This window comes from Salmo trutta, chromosome 23, assembly GCF_901001165.1.
Source record: "Salmo trutta chromosome 23, fSalTru1.1, whole genome shotgun sequence".
Classification (NCBI taxonomy): domain Eukaryota; kingdom Metazoa; phylum Chordata; class Actinopteri; order Salmoniformes; family Salmonidae; genus Salmo; species Salmo trutta.
This window is the reverse complement of record NC_042979.1, coordinates 13,619,786-13,641,606: the sequence shown is the minus strand read 5'-3', so window position 1 is coordinate 13,641,606 and position 21,821 is coordinate 13,619,786. Positions and strand designations below refer to the sequence as shown.

The 21,821-nt window shown below is 43.5% G+C and overlaps 1 protein-coding gene across 1 annotated transcript in view; it reads right to left on the bottom strand.

Annotated features, from left to right (window-relative positions):
• LOC115159393 (autism susceptibility gene 2 protein homolog) overlaps positions 1-21,821 on the bottom strand; it is a 30,262-nt gene continuing 8,441 nt past the window's right edge. The window contains exons 2-19 of the mRNA XM_029709051.1: positions 19,322-19,537; positions 17,324-17,416; positions 17,164-17,190; positions 16,439-16,468; positions 14,636-14,684; positions 6,730-7,066; positions 6,407-6,627; positions 6,017-6,246; positions 3,957-4,007; positions 3,618-3,722; positions 3,437-3,505; positions 3,294-3,323; positions 3,119-3,190; positions 2,702-2,837; positions 2,243-2,314; positions 1,945-2,028; positions 1,611-1,842; positions 1-1,520 (exon numbers count right to left, since the gene is read on the bottom strand). Of these exons, the coding sequence (XP_029564911.1) occupies positions 497-1,520; positions 1,611-1,842; positions 1,945-2,028; positions 2,243-2,314; positions 2,702-2,837; positions 3,119-3,190; positions 3,294-3,323; positions 3,437-3,505; positions 3,618-3,722; positions 3,957-4,007; positions 6,017-6,246; positions 6,407-6,627; positions 6,730-7,066; positions 14,636-14,684; positions 16,439-16,468; positions 17,164-17,190; positions 17,324-17,416; positions 19,322-19,537 (3,078 nt within the window). The 3' untranslated portion in view covers positions 1-496. The remainder of the gene's footprint in view (positions 1,521-1,610; positions 1,843-1,944; positions 2,029-2,242; positions 2,315-2,701; positions 2,838-3,118; positions 3,191-3,293; positions 3,324-3,436; positions 3,506-3,617; positions 3,723-3,956; positions 4,008-6,016; positions 6,247-6,406; positions 6,628-6,729; positions 7,067-14,635; positions 14,685-16,438; positions 16,469-17,163; positions 17,191-17,323; positions 17,417-19,321; positions 19,538-21,821) is intronic.

Genomic DNA, 21,821 nt, shown 5'->3' with positions numbered 1-21,821 from the left:
TTTTTTGTTTAAATAGACATTCTTTATAGAAACAAATGACAGGTTATGTGAATATTTACAGAAGGTAAAAGTCAATAACATTTTCAGGTAGGAAACATGGTTACATCTAAAACGAACAATCAAAAGGAGAACATCTATTTTCTGTTTTACCTGTTGATAAATGTGTAATAAAGAACAATGTAATGCATTACACAAAAAACATACAAAATATACAAATTCATAAAATCTACGTCTGTACACGGAAATCTTACAAACATAAAAAACATCATATATTACTATCAAATAACATTATCCAACATCAGTTATTCAACTTATTCAACAGTTTCTATGCAGACTCACTACTTAAACTTCTGATTTATTAACAAATACTCTACAATACACAATTTTGACTTAGAGCTTTTTAATTTTAAAAAGCGAGACATTTCATCAAGTTGAGTGTGTAATGTGTATTTAAAAGGATCCCATTCTTGTCGCTTATTTCTAAGAGACTTCCATGCTACTGTGCCTCTACCTCTACCTCTTTGGCTTTGCAGGATGGGGTGGGGTCCCCAGAAGGTGGGCCACTGGTGGGCGTGGTCTTTCGAGGAGTGGCAGGTCTGCCAGGGGTTGTGGTGGTGGGCACCAGAGGGGGTGGGGCACTAAGAGTGACAGTCTGAGGAGTCCTGTTCAGATGGCCACTGTGTGGAGCTGAGGGGCTGAGCCTAGGGTACATCACCCCACCCAGAGAGGACACAAAAGTGGGTGTGTGGGCTAGGTGGCCCTCCATGGGAGAGCCCTGGAGCTGGTGCAGCCTTGCCCTCTCCTCTGCCTGCCGGTGCCTGTCCTGTAAGTACTGCTGTGGCTGGGGGTGTTGCTCCCGCTGTCTGTGGCCTCTCTCAGGGTCATAGGTCAAATGTACCTGCTGGCTCTGCAGGTACAGCCCTCTGTAGGGGTCTCGAAGTGGGTCCCAGTGGCCTGAGAGGTGAGGGGACACACGGTGGTTTCGACCTGCAGCTAGTGTACTGACCCCCATGAAGGGCTGGATACGGGCTCGCTCCATTGCACTGAGGCTACTCACTGGGTGCACGGGGCTCATGGAGAGGGGTAGAGAGTGAGGTAGATGACTGCTCTGAAGCATGCCTGCGGTGGGGAAGTGGTTGCGCCTTGATGAGGGGTATGGAGCCTGAGAGTGGCCTGGTGGGAGTAAGAGGGTACACTCCGGGGGCCCAGCCATTACCTCTGGCTCATCTCTGCGCTCCTGCTTTATGTTTAAAGGTCCCTTCAGAGTTTGTGTGTTCTCGCTGGATTGGTGGTTCTTCACTGTGGTGTATGGGGTTGAGGATCCTCTATCCTGCACCTCCAGCGCTGGAGAGGAGCTCTGCTTCACCTGGACTCTCCCAAGAGAGGTGCCCTCCCTCTCAGCCTGGGGTCCCTGATCTGGGCTGCTCCTCTTCCTCCCTGGGCTGCTGCTGCCAATCAGGTTACTAATCTGAAAGCCTGAGGATGCGTGGGTGGACTGATGGCTTCTTTCCAGAGTATTCCTATAGAGAGGACAGAATATTATTATATCACAACTTTTGAAGGCCTTTATGGATAGGAAACGCCATTTCCACACTAAGGCTGTCACTGACCCGTCTCTCTCCGACTCCTCCTTGGTAGCAGAGTGATCCCTTTTCTTAGCTTCCCTTTCCCTCTCGCTGCTATGGGCCGCGGGCTTGCGGTCCACATCAGCAGGCCTGGACAGTGCTGGAGGTGTGGGGAAGGAGGGGGGCGTTCGGTGCAGGCGGTTACAGGCTTCCTGAGGGGGGCTGACAAAACCTGACAACCCATGGCTCTGCCTTCCACCAAACAGGCTGCCTGGGCCTGAGAGAGGAAGGGTTGATGTATTTTCAATCAATTTACCAATTTAGTTGAAACAGTAGGTTGTCTTTGGTTGAGGTCAATTATTTGAGAGCGAAAACCTACCAATAGAAGAGGCACCCAGGCCGCCAAATGCATTAGTTGCCAGTTGTCCAAGGTTTCCATAGTGACTGGCTCGTCCAAATGGATCTGAGGAACATCACAAGAACGGCACCTCTTAATGTCTATTCTAAAACTGGTTGTTTGGATCCTGGATGCTGATGCTATCGCGTCGGGCCGAACAATGCCGTTTACCTGTGGCTGTATTCATAATACAGCACTGCCTCTTGTGCCTTATTGCTTAACTGTCTTGGACTTTAAACATCATTATTTAGACGTTACACCAGCAGCCTATGGCACTTACCAGTGAGGTGGCTAGCAGGTAAATAGTGGACGTGATGAGTGGCGGCGCTGAATGGTGATGCAGACAAATGACCTGTAGGGGGTGAAGGTACAGTAGTGAGCGAATCAACCACACTGACGAAGGCTGTTGCCAAAACGTGTCTGTTTGTTGACCTCTGCTGCTGCTAAAATACAGTAAAACTGCAATAAAAAAGGCGTTTTCCTTCTTTTCGCTATGCATTTTTTTTACTCAGCACCGAAGACTTCCTGTTAGTCTATAGACTTGAGTTGCACGCCAATTTTTTTTCTACGAATCAACCACACTCACATTGACATAAAGGGATATAAAGTAAACATGTAATCTCTACAGTAAGCGACCAACACAGTTGCTCCCAAGGCCGTAGAATATCATCATAACTGCACGTAGATCCTCATTTAACATCCACAATAATGAATATGAAAATGGAATGGGCTGGCTAACCTGAGGAGGACAGGAGAGGTCGGGCCAGGTCATGGCCATAGGACAGACCAGGAGGAAGACCCGGAGCAGCTGGCCGACTAAACAGGTCCAGCTTCACCCCGCTCATATTCAGCTTATGTGGATCAAAGCGCATGTGCTGTTTAAGATAGACAGATAAAATGGGGAGGAGAAAGATTGACAGAGGGAGCGAGAGAGAGAAGATTAAAAGCTCAGTAGAGATTGAGAGGTGAGTTGCTGAGACCGAGGAGGATACGGAAAGCATAACTTCACTGATTATTGTAAGTAAGAATTTCACAGCAAGGTCTACACTTGTTGCATCCGGGCGCATGTGACAAAAAGTTTGATTTGGATTTGATTTGTATCGCTATTTGAAACTTTCGCTCCATTGAGTGAAATAAATGAACACATCTTAAGTACCTTCATCCTCTGCTGGTGGTGATGAATCTGCCAGGCGATCTGGGCATGCATTGCACACCATTTGCCAACCTTCTGCAAGAATATATAGAAGGAAAATAATTTGATTAGTCTTAAACCTGAGGGCTAGAATTCTGTCAACAAGCTTACATAAGGCTGGCGAATGGCATATTCTTACCCTAGCTGATGATCTGAATGGATCAGTTATCTGTGAACAGAGCGAGACCAGAAGAACAGAGGATTCATATCTGAACATACACTACGGTATTTTGTGCACACTTTAATGGATACACTGTTATTGTACAGAGAACAGAGGCCTACCCGTAGTCCCTTTGGTAGGAGATTGTGAGGGACTTCTCCTGGCCGTGTCGCCACATCCATAGGATTAGACTAGGGAGAGATAGGAAGTCACGGGTTTAGATTGAGAACAGCATGTGTGGGGTGGTTAACACTGGGTAATGAAAGAGAGACAGACAGAGGGAGTCAGTGATGTGTTATGGACCTTGGGCTGGAAGGCTCCTTGCAGAGAGCTGAAGGGCCCTGGGGGTCCTGAGTGGGGGTGCAGGGCTGGCATGCCAGGCATCTCTGGGGGGTAGGAGGGGAAGAACTGGGCAAGACCACACATAGGTTAAGGTAAGAATACATGAAGTATGACTTTAGGGTAAACAAAATAACTTTGTATGCTCAGAGTAGATCTGTGACTGTACTGCTGAGGTAGTATTGAGTAAAACATCAAATAACTGAATTCATTGAGAAACATATTATAATACAAAATAATTCATTTGAAAGGTAATCCAAAGGAACATATCCCCATCTTTCTGAAAGCAGTACTTTCACTTACATTTTTATGTCTTATGTAGGGGTTTTCCAGTTTAGCTGGGTACTTTTCCAACTGAAAGACAAAAAATGTTGTAAGTAACATTAACAATATTAGACAAAGAAGAAACATTGATGTAAAAATGCTACAAATGATTGTTTTGAGCATTTTGTCATCTTCAAGTCCTGACCTAGTGCTGACGTCTATGCAGCTAAACCTGCTCATTGACTGTTTAACAGATGCATGTACACACTTCGGATGGCTATGTTCAGAGTTTCCATATCTCGGCTGCTTAAACCCAACTGAAGCCCTGCCAATGCTGGCAAAAGCGTCCATGAGCAATTACCCATGATCAAAAGCACTCTAATGACCTCATTCTTTCTGCTGCGGCACAGTCCTTTATCCTGACAGCAGGGCTTTGAGTGTGTCAAAACAGCCATGAGATCCATTTCCATTGGCTTTACTGAGCTGTCAGTGGAACAGCCAGCCATTTCAGGGCTCATACATTTTTTTCCAGTATGATGAAATATTTCAAAATGTTCCCTGGTGGGTGGGAAAAAGTTGAAAACGGCTGAAAGCTAAAATGTGTCTCTCAGGGACTGTATCTGATATTTCTGTTATGTTGAGATACTGTAATAAAGAGTTTGATATTTGAGATGTGAATCTAACACAAGGTTTCCCCCAGAGTAAAGGAGGCGGCTGCTGAGCCTGAGGCTACGCTATTAAGGAGATTGAGTTCGGAAAACAGCAAAAACAAAGCACAGCGTTATCTCTCTCTCTCGTTTCTGGGTGACCTAAAATGTTCCACACAATGAATGTGGGTTTTGATAACATTAAAGAGTAAAACATTGTGAAAAACCATACCAGATGTTTTAGGCTTAGTTATAGTGAAACACGTCAATTCTGGTCTTCATTTTGACAGTTCGTTGCAAAAGTTATATCTTTTAGTAGTAAATCTAGCTATTTTTTCCCCTAGAGGTTCAACTCTGCCATTCAAATGGTGATGTAGAAGCACCTTGAGAAGGTTCCTCTACGTCATCTCAAGGAAGGGGTTCGGTATGAAATACACTCCCTTCTAGATGTGCTGAGTGGTACCAGCTCAAGGTTCACTGTAAAAGCAAGATGCTTCCTTGACTAGGACTACTGACGTTATACAAAATTCAAAATGCAGTAAGGCACTTTTCCGCATATGACCAAATTCAAAGTTTTGTGCTTACAGTTCCATTCCTTTTACGAAGGAAAAAACACAAGTAGGCTATGAGGATTATATGTTTATATTCGTAGCTACATCCATCATAACAAGAAATAGATGACAATGGTGGTCATGTCAACTCGTTGAGTTTTTCCCCAGCTGCTATGAATGATTGGTGGCGCAGTCCAGTAAGACAGTAGACTCATAGTTCAATTACTCCTATTTCTTATCCCACATGAATCAAATATTTTATTTACTATTTTCATTCCGTGCCCACACACTTCTAATTCTGAAAAGTGAAAGCATACCTGTGAGAGGGGTCACCCTGGAAGTAGTTGTAGGTTTTTATACAGTACCCAAGACCAATCTGAGTTCATTTGACCATTGGAAAAAGAGCTACTGCGTAAACACTGCAATGCAGGTTGGATTGAATTGAGCACCTAATCTTCAATTTCAAGGTGATGATTGCACTTTTCTTCCCAACACAATAACGTAATAAATGTCAGTCTACATTTCAACGATTTTTTTTTGCGCCCCACGGGGGATTAGAATTTACACGGATAGTGGCAATAGATGTCAGGAACTTGGTGTCTTACCACTGTGAGCTAACTGTCCAGAGTCGTATTTGCTCATGATGCACATCATTTTATTATCAGAGCGTGCCAGTGGACTTCTGGTAAGTATGCTTTAGTGAAAAAGTGTTGGGATCAGGTACAAGTATGTTTACCCACCCCCAAAATGAATAATTATGAGCAATTCCCCCCACCCACAACTTCTCACCTGAATGCATATTTTTTTATTTGAAGGGGTTGGGCAAAAGCTGAAATTGGGGTTGAGAGTTACCCTTTAACCTCACATGAAGCAGTTTGTGGTGGCCATGTACTGGACTTACATTTAGGTCAGCTGTGCGACCCATATTTGGGGTTGTAGAGAGGATGCCTGGTGGAGGAGGCAAACCATTGGGGTAGGATAAGAAGGTGAGCTGGTGCTGGTGTTGATGTTGGTGCTGGTGTGTGTGCTGGTGGAACTCTGTCCTCAGCAGAGGTGGCCCCGAGCCAGTCCCCCTCTCTGCAGTCTGCGCCAGGAAACGGTTGTTCAGTTCTTGGCGAAGCAGGTCGTGCTCTGTTGTGGGTGAGAGGTTAAAGGTCATACACTATGACAAAAACTGCTCTTTCTCACCCACAACCCGTATCACCACCTACACCTGTTGTACACTAAACACCAATCTATCTCCTATACGGCTCCTTCAATATCCATCTCCTTTACTGTTCAAGCCTCTTACCTGAGTAGCCTGCTTCAGTGGAGTGTCCTACGATGCCATTGGTTGGTAATCCCAGAGGGCTTGTGAACATGGCCGGGCGGCGATGCCCGTGAACTGGCAGGAAGAAGTGGGGTGCGGGCAACTCCGAGACGGACAGGGGGAGGGCCGGCAAGGGAGAAGAATGGTGCCCGAGGTGGGGGGATGGCGGGAGGGTTCGCTTGCGGGAACCCTCTATGCTGCTGCTGTAGGGAGGAGAAAGGCAAGGTTGTAAATAAATATCACCTCATCTAGGATATCAGTATTATGAAATGGTTTGAACAAGTACAGTCAATGCCATGTCCTACCTGTTGTGGAGACCAATGTACAGGGGATGGCCCTGGTGATGTGACAATGGTTCTCTCTTGACCTGGGATAGGCCTGACCCTGGCAGAGTTGGGGTGGTCGTGTTGTGAGGGGACGTCCTCTCCTGCTTCACACACACAGCAGGAAGTGGGCTGGTGGTGCGGGTGCTGGTGAGAGGGGCTGCAGGGGAAGGGCTGCCTGCAGGCTGAGAGCCAGGGGCAGGACTGGCAGCAGACAGATCGAGGGGTGTGTCGCTGCTCTGCTCCTGGCTGCGTTGTAGACCTGACACTGTGGCAGAGCTGCACACCTTCGTCTCGTCCCTCTTATCAACGCCTATGTCTATGAGCAACCAGAGAACATGGGTTACCAACCACAGTTTGACAGAACTGATTTGAAGCTGCAATATGAAACTTTTTGTGGTGAACTGACCAAATTCACATAGAAATGTTGTTATAGATCTGTCATTCTCATTGAAAAAAAGTCTATGTGCGCTATTTCTATGCCTCCCGTTCTTAAGTTTCATTTTTTGTGTCTTTTACATTCGATTTTGTACCCTGGTAGTAGTTGTAGTTTTTTTTTTCTTCAAACAGCTGAAAATACAATATTTTTGGTTATATACTTGCTTGTTTGTTTTGTCACATAAACTGAAATTAGGCAAACTATAAAAATGTTAGAAACCAGGAAATGGCAGACTGATTTCTGCAGAGTGCATCTTTAATATTCTTTCCCACTTCAAATAAATACTGAAACTTATTATACACTATAAATATACAAAAGTATGTGGACACCCCTTCAGCTTAGTGGATTTGGCTATTTCAGCCACACCTGTTGCTGACAGGTGTATCAAATCTAGCACACAGCACACGATCTCCAAAGACAAACATTGGCAGTAGAAGGGCCTTACTGAAAAGCTCAGTGACTTTCAACGTGGCACCGTCATAGGAACCCACCTTTCCAACAAGTCAGTTTGTCAAATTTCTACCCTGCTAGAGCTGCCCCAGTCAACTGTTAAGTGGAAACGTCTAGAAGCAACAACGGCTCAGTCACAAAGTGGTAGGTCACACAAGCTCACAGAACAGGACCGCCAAATGCTGAAGTGCGTAAAAATCATCTGTCCTCGGTTGCAACACTCACTACCGAGTTCCAAACTACCTCTTGAAGCATTGTCATCACAATAACTGTTCATCGGCAGCTTCATGAAATGGGTTTTCATGGCCGAGCAGCCGCACACAAGCCTAAGATCACCATGCGCAATGCCAACTGTCGGCTGGAGTGGTGTGAAGTTTGCCATCATTGGACTCTGGAGCAGTGGAAACATGTTCTCAGGAGTGATGAGTGACACTTCACCATCTGGCAGTCCGACGGACGAATCTGGGTTTGGCAGATGCCAGGAGAACGCTACCTGCCCCAATGCATAGTGCCAACTGTAAAGTTTGGTGGAGGAGGAATAATGATCTGGGTCTGTAGATAGCGACACCACACTATCTACCGAGAGAGTTTTCATCTGTATTTTTCATAGCTGTCTACATACCACCACAGACCGATGCTGCCACTAAGACCACACTCAATGAGCTGTATACCGCTATAAGCAAACATGAAAACACTCATCCAGAGGCGGCGCTCCTAGTGGCCGGGGACTTTATCGCAGGGAAACTTAAATCCTTTTTACCAAAGTTCCGCCAGCATGTTAAATGTGCAACCAGAGGGAAAAAAAAACTCTAGACCACCTTTGCTCCACACACAGAGACACGTACAAAGCTCTCCCTGACCATAATTCTACTCTCCTGATTCCAGCTTACAAGCAAAAATTATAGCAGGAAGCACCGGTGACTCAGTCAATAAAAAAGTGGTCAGATGAAGCAGATGCTAAGCTACAGGACTGTTTTGCTAGCACAGACTGGAATATGTTCCGGGATTCTTCCGATGGCATTGAGGAGTACACTACATTAGTCACTGGCTTCATCAATAAGTGCATCGATGACATCGTCCCCACAGTGACTGTAAGTACATACCCCCAACCAGAAGCCATGGATTACAGGCAACATCCGCACTGAGCTAAAGGCTAGCGCTGCCGCTTTCAAGGAGCGGGACTCTAACCCGGAAGCTTATAAGAAATCCCGCTATGCCCTCCGACGAACCATCAAACAGGCACAACGTTAATACAGTACTAAAATCAAATCGTACTACACCAGCTCTGACGCTCGTCAGATGTGGCAGGGCTTGCAAACTATTACAGACTACAAAGGGAAGCACAGACAAGATCTGCCCAGTGACATGAGCCTACCAGACGAGCTAAATTACTTCTATGCTCGCTTCGAGGCAAGTAACACTGAAACATGCATGAGAGCATCAGCTGTTCCGGACGACTGTGTGATCACACTCTCCGCTGCCGATTTGAGTAAGAGCTTTAAACAGGTCAACATTCACAAGGCCGCAGGGCCAGATGGATTACCAGGATGTGTACTCCGAGCATGCGCTGACCAACTGGCAAGTGTCTAAACTGACATTTTCAACCTCTCCCTGTCCAAGTCTGTAAAACCAACATGTTTCGAGCAGACCACCATAGTGCCTGTGCCCAAGAACACTAAGGTAACCTGCCTAAATGACTACCGACCCATAGCACTCACGTCTGTAGCCATGAAGTGCTTTGAAAGGCTGGTCATGGCTCACATCAACACCATTATCCCAGAAACCCTAGACCCACTACAATTTGCATACCGCCCTAACAGATCCACAGATGATGCAATCTCTATTGCACTTCACACTGCCCTTTGTCACCTGGACAAAGGGAACACCTATGTGAGAATGCTATTCATTGACTACAGCTCAGCGTTCAACACCATACTGCCCTCAAAGGTCATCGCTAAGCTAAAGACCCTGGTACTAAACACTTCCCTCTGAAACTGGATCCTGGACTTCATGACGGACTGCCCCTGGGTGGTAAGGGTCCCCTCCTGTACTCCCTGTTCACTCATGACTGCACGGCCAGGCCATCATTAAGTTTGCCGATGACACAACAGCGTTAGGCCTGATCACCAACAACGACGAGACAGCCTATCGGGAGGAGGTCAGAGACCTGGCCATGTGATGCCACGACAACTTCTCCCTCAACGTGATCAAGACAAAGGAGATGATTGTGGACTACAGGAAAAGGAGGACCAAGCACGCCCCCATTCTCATCGACGGGGCTGTAGTGGACTAGGTTGAGAGCTTCAAGTTCTTTGGTGTCCACATTACCAACAAACTAACATGGTCCAAGACAGTCGTGAAGAGGGCACGACAAAACCTATTCCCCCTCAGGAGACTGAAAAGATTTGGCATGGGTCCTCAAAAGGTTCAACAGCTGCACCATCGAGAGCATCCTGACTGGTTGCATCACTGCCTGGTATGGCAACTGATCGGCCTTCGACCACAGGGCACTACAGATGGTAGTGCGTACGGCCCAGTAAATCACTGGGGCCAAGCTTCCTGCCATCCACGACCTCTATACCAGGCGGTGTCAGAAGAAGGCCCGAAAAATTGTCAAAGACTCCAGCCACCCTAGTCATAGACTGTTCTCTCTGCTACCGCATGGCAAGTGGTACCGGAGCCCCAAGTCTAGGTCCAAGAGGCTTCTTAACAGCTTCTACCCCAAAGCCATAACACTCCTGAACATCTAATCAAATGGCTACCCAGACTATTGCATTGCCTGCCCCCCCCCCTCTTTTACACTGCTGCTACTCTGTTATTATGTATGCATAGTCACTTTAATAACTCTACCTACATGTACATATTACCTTGACTAACCGGTGCCTCCGCACATTGACTCTGTACCGATACCCCCTGTATATAGTCTCGCTATTGTTATTTTACTGCTGCTCTTCAATTATTTGTTACTTTTATTTCTTATTCTTATTTTTATATATATATATATTTTTTAACTGCATTGTTTGTTAGGGCTTGTAAGTAAGCATTTCACTCTAAGGTCTACACCTGTTGTATTTGGTGCATGTGACAAATAACATTCGATTTTTCATGGTTTGGGCTAAGTCCCTTAGTTCCAGTAATGGGAAATCTTAACGCTACAGCATACAAAGGCATTCCAGATGATTCTGTGCTTCCAACTTTGTGGCAACAGTTTGGGGAAGACCCTTTCCTGTTTCAGCATGACAATGCCCCGTGCTCACTAATGCTCTTGTGGCTGAATGGAGGCAAGTCCCTGCAGCAATTTTCCAACATCTAGTGAAACACCTTCCCAGAAGGCTGTTATAGTAGCCAAGAGGGGACCAACTCCATATTAATGCCCATGATTTTGGAATGAGATGTTCGACGAGCAGGTGTCCACATACTTTTGGTCATGTGGTGTATGTGTTCATGCTTAGCTAAAACAACCTTCATTCATAGTGGTGAATAGCTCCTAATCTCTGTTGTCTGGTGACAAAAGCCCTAGTCCTGTGGCCCCCAAGACTGAATACTAGGCCTACATCTAGAAACAACAATGAGGCAACTAATGAGCAGCTTCATAACAGCCAGTGGGTTCATGTCTTGGGCAAATGAGCATGTTCATATTACAAAGTGCTCACAATTTGTTAGTTGCACCATTATATTTTCCATTCACTGCCAGACAGTGTAAGAAAATTATCATTCAATTCAACAAAGCCTATTTTCCCAGCACCAAACAACACTAGTCTCTACTCCCTGCAGTCTTTGAGCTCTGACAAAACCCGAGGGCCCTGGGGAGAGACTAGTGGTGTGTTTAGCACTCTTTGTAATCATAACGTTCAATAGGCTGAAGTCATTGGAAGACTCAATGAGAGACCTCGAAAGCAAACAACAAATGCCCTCTCCAAAGCCCACCACAAGCAGCTTGGAGGTAGGGAGAGTTAAATAGAGACCTTCTAATCGCTTTCACAAGGCATATTAAACCCCTGGCTCAGCTCTAAAAGGTTCTCACCGCCAGCCAGCCAGTGGGATTAGAGCATGCTTTATGCTGCCTGGCCCTGGATGCGCGTCTCCGCTTGGCTCTTTCAGGCCAAATGAGGCCAAATGTGACCATGTTAGTTCTAATGAGCTTTGAGTTTGAGAAATCGTGGGTTGTGAAGAGAACACAATCAATCAAGCTGCCCATATAAGGCAACAACAACTCAGTCGGGTAAAGAATACTGAATGGGAGAAATACCATTCAGTGTTGTTGCTTTGAGAGGCATTCCCTTGGGTGAAAATCGCACTTAATTGTTGAATTGCAGCTATAGTTAGATCACAATATGGACTTGCTAAGAGATGCTAAGGATGATAATAGGGAATATTGCAGTAGATTACAAACTTGCTTGAGCCAGTAGTCTCATTGAGAATGACGTGTGACTCCAAACATCACGTCTTCCTAGCCCCAATGAAGCAGCTAAAGCCACTGAAAGTGCAGGTTCAATCCAATTCATAGCTAAAAGATTGTTTAGAAAGCATTTATCAACTATTTCACACAACTCAACACATTCAAATGCACACACATCTCTGTCAAAACACTTGCATCATTATTCTGTTTTATTCAACATAAAACCCCTCTAGCTCAGAGACTTTATTCTGTTTTATTCAACATAAAACCCCTCTAGCTCAGAGACTTTATTCTGTTTTATTCAACATAAAACCCCTCTAGCTCAGAGACATTATTCTGTTTTATTCAACATAAAACCCCTCTAGCTCAGAGACTTTATTCTGTTTTATTCAACATAAAACCCCTCTAGCTCAGAGACTTTATTCTGTTTTATTCAACATAAAACCCCTCTAGCTCAGAGACTTTATTCTGTTTTATTCAACATAAAACCCCTCTAGCTCAGAGACTTTATTCTGTTTTATTCAACATAAAACCCCTCTAGCTCAGAGACTTTATTCTGTTTTATTCAACATAAAACCCCTCTAGCTCAGAGACATTATTCTGTTTTATTCAACATAAAACCCCTCTAGCTCAGAGACTTTATTCTGTTTTATTCAACATAAAACCCCTCTAGCTCAGAGACTTTATTCTGTTTTATTCAACATAAAACCCCTCTAGCTCAGAGACATTATTCTGTTTTATTCAACATAAAACCCCTCTAGCTCAGAGACTTTATTCTGTTTTATTCAACATAAAACCCCTCTAGCTCAGAGACTTTATTCTGTTTTATTCAACATAAAACCCCTCTAGCTCAGAGACTTTATTCTGTTTTATTCAACATAAAACCCCTCTAGCTCAGAGACATTATTCTGTTTTATTCAACATAAAACCCCTCTAGCTCAGAGACTTTATTCTGTTTTATTCAACATAAAACCCCTCTAGCTCAGAGACATTATTCTGTTTTATTCAACATAAAACCCCTCTAGCTCAGAGACTTTATTCTGTTTTATTCAACATAAAACCCCTCTAGCTCAGAGACTTTATTCTGTTTTATTCAACATAAAACCCCTCTAGCTCAGAGACTTTATTCTGTTTTATTCAACATAAAACCCCTCTAGCTCAGAGACTTTATTCTGTTTTATTCAACATAAAACCCCTCTAGCTCAGAGACTTTATTCTGTTTTATTCAACATAAAACCCCTCTAGCTCAGAGACTTTATTCTGTTTTATTCAACATAAAACCCCTCTAGCTCAGAGACTTTATTCTGTTTTATTCAACATAAAACCCCTCTAGCTCAGAGACTTTATTCTGTTTTATTCAACATAAAACCCCTCTAGCTCAGAGACTTTATTCTGTTTTATTCAACATAAAACCCCTCTAGCTCAGAGACTTTATTCTGTTTTATTCAACATAAAACCCCTCTAGCTCAGAGACTTTATTCTGTTTTATTCAACATAAAACCCCTCTAGCTCAGAGACATTATTCTGTTTTATTCAACATAAAACCCCTCTAGCTCAGAGACTTTATTCTGTTTTATTCAACATAAAACCCCTCTAGCTCAGAGACTTTATTCTGTTTTATTCAACATAAAACCCCTCTAGCTCAGAGACTTTATTCTGTTTTATTCAACATAAAACCCCTCTAGCTCAGAGACTTTATTCTGTTTTATTCAACATAAAACCCCTCTAGCTCAGAGACTTTATTCTGTTTTATTCAACATAAAACCCCTCTAGCTCAGAGACTTTATTCTGTTTTATTCAACATAAAACCCCTCTAGCTCAGAGACTTTATTCTGTTTTATTCAACATAAAACCCCTCTAGCTCAGAGACTTTATTCTGTTTTATTCAACATAAAACCCCTCTAGCTCAGAGACTTTATTCTGTTTTATTCAACATAAAACCCCTCTAGCTCAGAGACTTTATTCTGTTTTATTCAACATAAAACCCCTCTAGCTCAGAGACTTTATTCTGTTTTATTCAACATAAAACCCCTCTAGCTCAGAGACTTTATTCTGTTTTATTCAACATAAAACCCCTCTAGCTCAGAGACTTTATTCTGTTTTATTCAACATAAAACCCCTCTAGCTCAGAGACTTTATTCTGTTTTATTCAACATAAAACCCCTCTAGCTCAGAGACTTTATTCTGTTTTATTCAACATAAAACCCCTCTAGCTCAGAGACTTTATTCTGTTTTATTCAACATAAAACCCCTCTAGCTCAGAGACTTTATTCTGTTTTATTCAACATAAAACCCCTCTAGCTCAGAGACTTTCCACAGAGTAGAGTGACATTCAGTGTCAAACCACGTTGTGCAATTAAGAGTGTGTGGGTATCCTTAAACTACAATGGCCACAACACCTTGACAACAATTAGGTAATTCTTGATAATTGTGTGGTTTGAATAAGGATGTTGCCCTTATTCAAGTGAACAGAAATGGAATGTCCGAAAAAGCATATAAGAGCATGTCACTGAGACAAATATATCTATTCTGTTTAGCAACAGCTAAGCAAGGACAGAGAGTCAAGTGCAAAAAAAAATTGAGAGTGAAAATATTCTTACCATTAGTTGTCCTTAGTGTGAAGAGCTTTTCAGACTCAATCCCTGAAACCTGAGTAAAAAGGAGAAAATAAAAATGTTAGGATTTTGAGTCTGGAACTGTCGCCAAAAGTGATTGCTTTTCCATGGTAATCTTTAACAGCACTCGATCAACAGGACCATCCGGTATGCTGGCTCTTGCTCCACTCCCAGACTCGACGTCAGCTCCACACTCAGGGGGGTGTGTTCAAGTTCCCAATGAATGTATGATCCCGTGGGGCTCAGTTGGTAGAGCTTGGCACTTTCAACGCCAGGGTTGTGGATTCGATTCCCATGGGGGACCAGTATGAAATGTATCCACTCACTACTACTGTAAATTGCTCTGGATAAGAGCGTCTGCAAAAATGACTAAAATAGAAATGGAAAATGAATGAAAATGAGATCAGAGGAACAAAAGGTGAGACATAACTCTTGGTGAACCCAGTCCAATGACATGAGAGGGAAAGGTTTCTAAATGAAACTGAATGAGATTAAATCGAAACCATTCTAACTTGATGTAGTATGTGACAGCTCAATGAATGCATCTTTTGACAGTATAATAAAAAGCATCAGAACATAGATTAAACATTAAGAGGCAATTAATGTAATCAGTCATTTCTTTCATGTAAGAGCACGACGTAAATGCCCATGACATTTACCTTGTGAAAAACAAATTAGAAAGTGGATGACACAAATTAACTTAGTAGCTAAGTATCTTATTCTAATCCATAAATTACATTTAAAACAGTATGTTTCTAATTACATTGCTGAATATTGGCCAGATTGTCATACCAGGCAGCAGACACACACACGCACACACACACACTTAAATAAACTATGTAGTGATATTATATTTGATGTGCTCCTGTGTATTCCTCATCTTTAAGCATTCTGTCCTTTGTAAAGTGTCAATCATACGGATGCTGGGAAAGCGCATGATTATACACTAATGACATCAAATAGACATCAAACTGACCAGATTCAATTGCTAAATCAAATTGTTGAACTCAGCGGAAATTCAGCTGTGGTAAACCATCATGAGGTTCCTTTCGTGTTGCAAATGTAAGTACCTTATTTCCAGATATTCCTGGAATCCAGCAGTTGATTAACAACCTTGCAAAATGCTACATTACCGTAATCTGGTTCATATGACCTCTGTCATGAGTTCAATTTCAGTTTTGGAGCCTCCATATTTAATAGGAGGTTGCTGACACAAATAAATAGATCATATGGAGGAAATAACAGAGACTTGTTATGATAATCAGAACGTCCTTACTTTCGTAAGTAGCCCTAATGATATTCACAGTGTAATCAAGTTAGCTTCAGCGCATTCCTTAGATCAAAATCCAATAATGCAATCAAACAGAGCTGGCATTATTAACATGTAGACATTTAAAACAGAGTTCAATGTCTATAATGTCCGTAAGACACACAGACTGAACGTCACACTCACAAACCAGTACCAAAACACAAGTTAGAGTTTGTGGCCATTTACCCTCCTTGACGTCAACTACGTCCCAAAAATAGTCTGCTCAGGATGGAGGAGGACCACCACTGAGACCAAAGACACCCCACACACTGTTTACGCTGCCCTGACCTATTAAATAAAAAGGTCAGCCAAAACATCTGACCCCATCACAACCCTGTCTGCCATTTGGAGGACCCCCCCCTCTCAGTACAATACAGCCTGGCCAGCTGACAGCCCAGATGGAAATACACGAATACATAACAGAACATGTAGAGGACTGATAAGTTAATAGTTCTGAGAAGTGAGAATGTTGATCTGACCTTGTCATCGATGTCACTCTCACTGTCACACTGCGGGAGAAAGGATGCGAAACGCTGCATTAATTCACGAGAACAGTTTCATCCATCAACACTCAAAATGACACTTTTTAAATGCATCTATAAATAATGCCAATAAAAAACATGGAGATCCATATTATGGTTAGATTAGTAGAAATGTGTTTATTCCTAGAAGAGTCTGTTTACATATCAAGTCAGAGAGAGAGAGAGTGTGTGTGTGCGAGAGAATGAAACCGAGCGGGAGAAAGGGGACATTATTATGCATTAGGTCTGTTACTGCGTTCCAAGTCAGCAACGTGTGTTTAACTGCTGTGTGTACTGAACAGTTCGCTCTAAAGGAATCATCACGCCAGGCGACGCAGCAACACAACTGTGAGCTACTATGTCAGACGGTCAATTTCTACTGAAAACCACTGATAAATCATGTGTCAGTCCCTCCCTCAAGTCCTGGTCACTGGCAACGTGTCACTCAGATATACAAATCACTAATCCGTGTTGACATGACACCTGTTGAGCTACATTACTAAATATCAGCCTGTTAGCTTCTGAGGACATTTTGTTCCAGCAAATGAGGACATTTTGTTCCAGACTGTTCTTCTCAGTATGCACGAGCTAATCACTGACCCGGTTTTATCCTCATACTCTGAGCAGTACCATAGGTAACATAGGGGACATTCATTCTCTCAGAAAGGATTGAAGTCACTCACCGAATAGCCCCGACCAGAGAATGAGCTCTGTGGAAAGAAATTATAATGTTCATGAGCAAGGGCTTATAACAGATTCTGATAAATGCCTTCTGTAAATCAGTCAATAGGTTGTTGTTGGCACACAAAAAAAATCCCTTTATCCAGACAATACTGTTCATACCCCACTGTGGTGTTCTTTAGAGTTGCTTCTCTGAGGCGTGCCCTGTGTTCTGGTGACCTCGGCTCCGCCTTGCCTTCCCAGAAGCCCCTTCACCTGAGGGACAGGACAGACCCAGAGGACAGATCAATCACACACTCAAAGGCTTCCAATTTAACTAATTTTCATCATGTCTTTGAGTCCAGGGTTATCTACATAACATTGAGTTGGAAGACAGTGAATTTACCAGCCCACAGCCCCTCCGCCCAGATGAGAATCTGGCCCACCAGAGGGCACTGGTGTATTACAGGAATGAGTGATTACACATCAGTGAGGACATCCATTTCAATGACACAGTTAACCCGATTTAAAATAAGCAGAGTTCATGTCCAGACTCATTCACTGACCGTGATGGGCAATTAGCCCTAGCCCTGGCCCTGGCCCAACTCCGAGCCAGAGCTGGCTTTTCTTTAAAGGCAAGATAAATGCAGCGCATGCATAAATGGGCACACACACACACCAACATTGGGTTGGAATGGAGACCTTGAATGATCCATGCAGCATAATGCAGATTTTATACAGATATTGATTCAGGAGATCACAAGTTGTTTCAGGACAAAACAGAGAAATCATATTGACTGAAAACTCAGCATGAAGTGATTAAACAGGAACAGCACAATAATGTGGTGTAGATCTGGGGTTTCATGGTTTAAAGCTACCGTTCCATAATGTTCAGCCCATCCTGCAGCATTCCTTTGGCTGCTACACTTCACTGCTTTGACAGGCAGGCCCAGAACACTGTATGTCTAGGTCCCGTGTGGCTCAGTTGGTAGAGCATGGTGTTTGCAACGCCAGGGTTGTGGGTTTGATTCCCACGGGGGACCAGTACGGGAAAAAAAACAAATGTATGAAATGTATGCCTTCACTCTGGATAAGAGCATCTGCTAAATGACTAAAATGTAAATGTTTGTGTAAAAATGACTTATTTAAATAGTCCAGGTGGGATTTTACAGTGGCAGTGAACATGCCATCTTCCAGCTAGTCTCATGACTTGATTTGACATGGTGAATGTCCTGTGTCAATGCGCTTTAGCAAAGTACATGTTATCTGAGAAAGGATGTTATCTGAGGTCCTTCTACTTCCTACAGCACTCCGGATGTTGCTTCAGTGACACAATTAAACTGCTCGATTGATCAAGTGTGAGTAGGTTTCATCCCTTTTGTAGAGTAGATCCCATTTACCTACAGTGTGCTAAGATAAACAGTAAATTCAAGGAACAAAATACAAAAACATACTGAAACAAACCTGATAATAGCTCTGTCCTGTTTTGCATACGAGGCTACCACCCAACATACTGTTTTGCATACTGTTCAGAACAAGAGAGATCCACAAGGGGTCATCAAACAAGCAGTATCTGGTCGACACATACAGATTGGGACGCGGGAATTGGCTAGGCCAGGGACTGATATGGAAGTGGGCATAAGTTTGTGAGTGCCTGGTGTGCTCTCTGCTACAAACACAGACAAATCCTGCGCTGAGGAGGAAGCTCTTCACAAAGCACCTTATCTCGTCTCTTTATTGGCCCTTGTTTCCTGTGTGGCACTCTCCTAACTTCCTGCAAAGCAGACACGCTTGTGTGAAGCAATTACTAGACCAGGATGGGAAGATTCGGAAATTAACCTGATAACACAGTTCATTGACTGGCTGGTGCCGAAAATTAAACACCTCACGGTGGAGCCATTTATTTAATTTTTTTACAGGACAAAAGCCGTATCACCATTAGAAAAAGAAAACTGTGGGATTTGAAGTGGATGACTTGAAACAGCTAAGGAAGAACTCCAAATAAACATATAGCTGCTTAGCTAGGTTAACAACCAAAACAACCAAAATGAAAACAAACTGTAAGACCTCTTTTACTTCTCTGGGCAAAATGCCCACACACAATATGAGGTAGACAGGTTTTAGTTTGTAGGAGAGCATAGTCATTAAAATAGAATGAAGGTTAATTGATCCATAGACTACCTGCTTGCTCTTCTTTGATCTGTTTTTCACCTTCCCTTGCTCCTTCTCTCCATCCTGCTCATGTTCAAAGTCAGCTCGATTGTCAGTGAATCCAATCACAGGAATCACATCCCCCTCAGCAGTCTGTTCAGTCTTCCGTTTCTTCAGCACCTGGCTCTCCCACTTCTCCTTGCCCCCCTGCGACCTCAGGCTCTTTGTGCTCTTCCTCAGAGCCACCTACGAAAGAGCAAACACAAAGGAGGCTTAATATGTACAGCACAGAAGGAGAGCCACCTCGGTATGAATGATGATAATGCTTACACTGAGTCAATATGATAAGGCGGCAAGGAAATCCTTCCAAAACCTCTAGTACATAAATAAAAACCCATCATAAAGAAAAAGGGAATTGAAGAAAAGCCAAAGCTCATGATGCTTCTGGGCATGGTTGTGTATTGAGGTCATATCCTATGAGGCAGGCCTGTGAGACTAGAATATTGGCGGCCAGCTGCTACCCATTGTCAGGCTGTGGCGTTTGGCAGTCTGAGCTAAATGCCCCTGGACTAACCATGCCAGTGGCCTGTGAGTGGGTTGTCAGTGGTGTTGATATGCATACTACCAAGCACAGTGGAGGCAAGCAATGGACATGAACAAGAATCAGTTACAGGTCATCTAAGCCACAGAAGTCGGTGAGATCTTGGAAAGGAGCAATTGAATACATGCTCCCCTCCCCCGATGGCTTTTGGGGTATTGTTCAATGCAAGCACAACTAATCTCACTTAGCCAACGAGTGTGAACTGTGAGCATTCCCTGCTCAGCGTCCCCCCTGCCTACAGCTTCAGCTATCCATGAAAACAAGTGACCTAATGGCACAAGTGTAATCTCCAGAACCATTGCCATAGTGATATTAATATTCATGGCACTGCTAAAAGACTAGCGGCGTGTGGTAAATGATGTGTCACTGTGTTTCTCCACCTCCCTGGACAGTTACCAAGCATGTCTGATAAAAACAATCACTGAGCTTGGCTCTGAATAGCATCAGGCACACACAGCTGTGGAGACGCAGGGGGGGGAGAAACCAAACAAGGGCTGAGTGAGAGAGAGTGGGTGAAAATAACCTTGGGTAGTTGATCCGTTTTGCCAGCTACACTGAATAAAATAGGGTGAAACCAGCTAAATCCAGGTTAGGGTTTGCAGTGAGAATGGCTTTGAGAACGAACACTGGCCCTAAATCCCAGGTAAAGCCCAGCGGCTTACAAAGGATTCAGTGGATGGGCTCTCATCAAGTTCCACTATCACATTCGTACCTCCATCCAGTCACTCTCACCATCCATGAAGCCAAAAGTGGCAGTAACATGCATGTTATAACACGGTCTCTCCTCGGTGGACAGAAGGACATGAACATCAAGTTATTAGCAGCTCGTGTGCCACAGCTTCTGCAATCAGACCTCACATATCAGCTCTCGCCAGGTAGCTGAACATAACCTGGCCTGCGAACGTTCCACAAAGGACACGAGATACAAGTGGTTCGGGAAACAAGGCGGCTTGTTACAGTAGGCTGTTCAAATCCAATTTGCATCCAATCAGCCACTGGCACAGTAAGCACTGCTTCAGCCTCCATTAACGGCTCTGTAAATCATTAACTCTATTGATGTGACATAGATTTCAAAGACGCAATGCAAGCAGGGGTACAGAGAGTCGGTCAGTTAACTGTATAAAGCTAATAGCATCCGCTAACATGCCTTTATCAGAGTAATAGATAGCTAATTTCAGAGAGCTATTTTCCCATGACAAGATATCGTACAAGACAGTAGCGCACAGTTCCTTCTAGAGATCCAGAGAGATCTGTTACAGTGAAATATATGACTACAGTTGTTCCTTCCTATGTTCATTGATTTAAGCACTGCACTGTAGGAGAGTAGACCCAGCAGACCTTGACGTTCCTGGGCATTAGATTCATGATTCTAAACTGTGTGTAAAGCTACAGGTCTACAGATCATTTGTCTTTATCCTCCTGACCACGAGAGATAATACTGGTAACAGCCTGTTCATAGGTGAAGCACTCCATTTATCCATACATCCCCAGCTAGACCGCTTTCTGTCAGGAACTGTTCGATCACATGGCACTATAGGCCAACATCTTCTGGTACAAGGTTCACTTTAAATGCCCCTGACTTTTAAAGATGCCATCTGTAGAGTGGCCAGTGGTGGAAAAAGTACCCAATTGTCATTATTGAATAAAAGTAAAGATACCTTAATAGAAAATGACTTGAGTAAAAGTCGCCCAGTAAAATCCGACTTGAGTAAAACTTTAACAGTATTTCGTTTTAAATACACTTAAGCATCAAAAGTAAATGTAATTGCTAAAATATACTTAAGTATCAAAAGTAAAAGTTTAATCTTTTCAAATTCCTTTTATAAAGCAAACAAGGTGGCACCATTTTCTTGTTTTTTTAAATGTACGGATAGCCAGGGCCATGCGCTAACGCTCAGACATAATTTACTAATGAAGCATGTGTTTCAT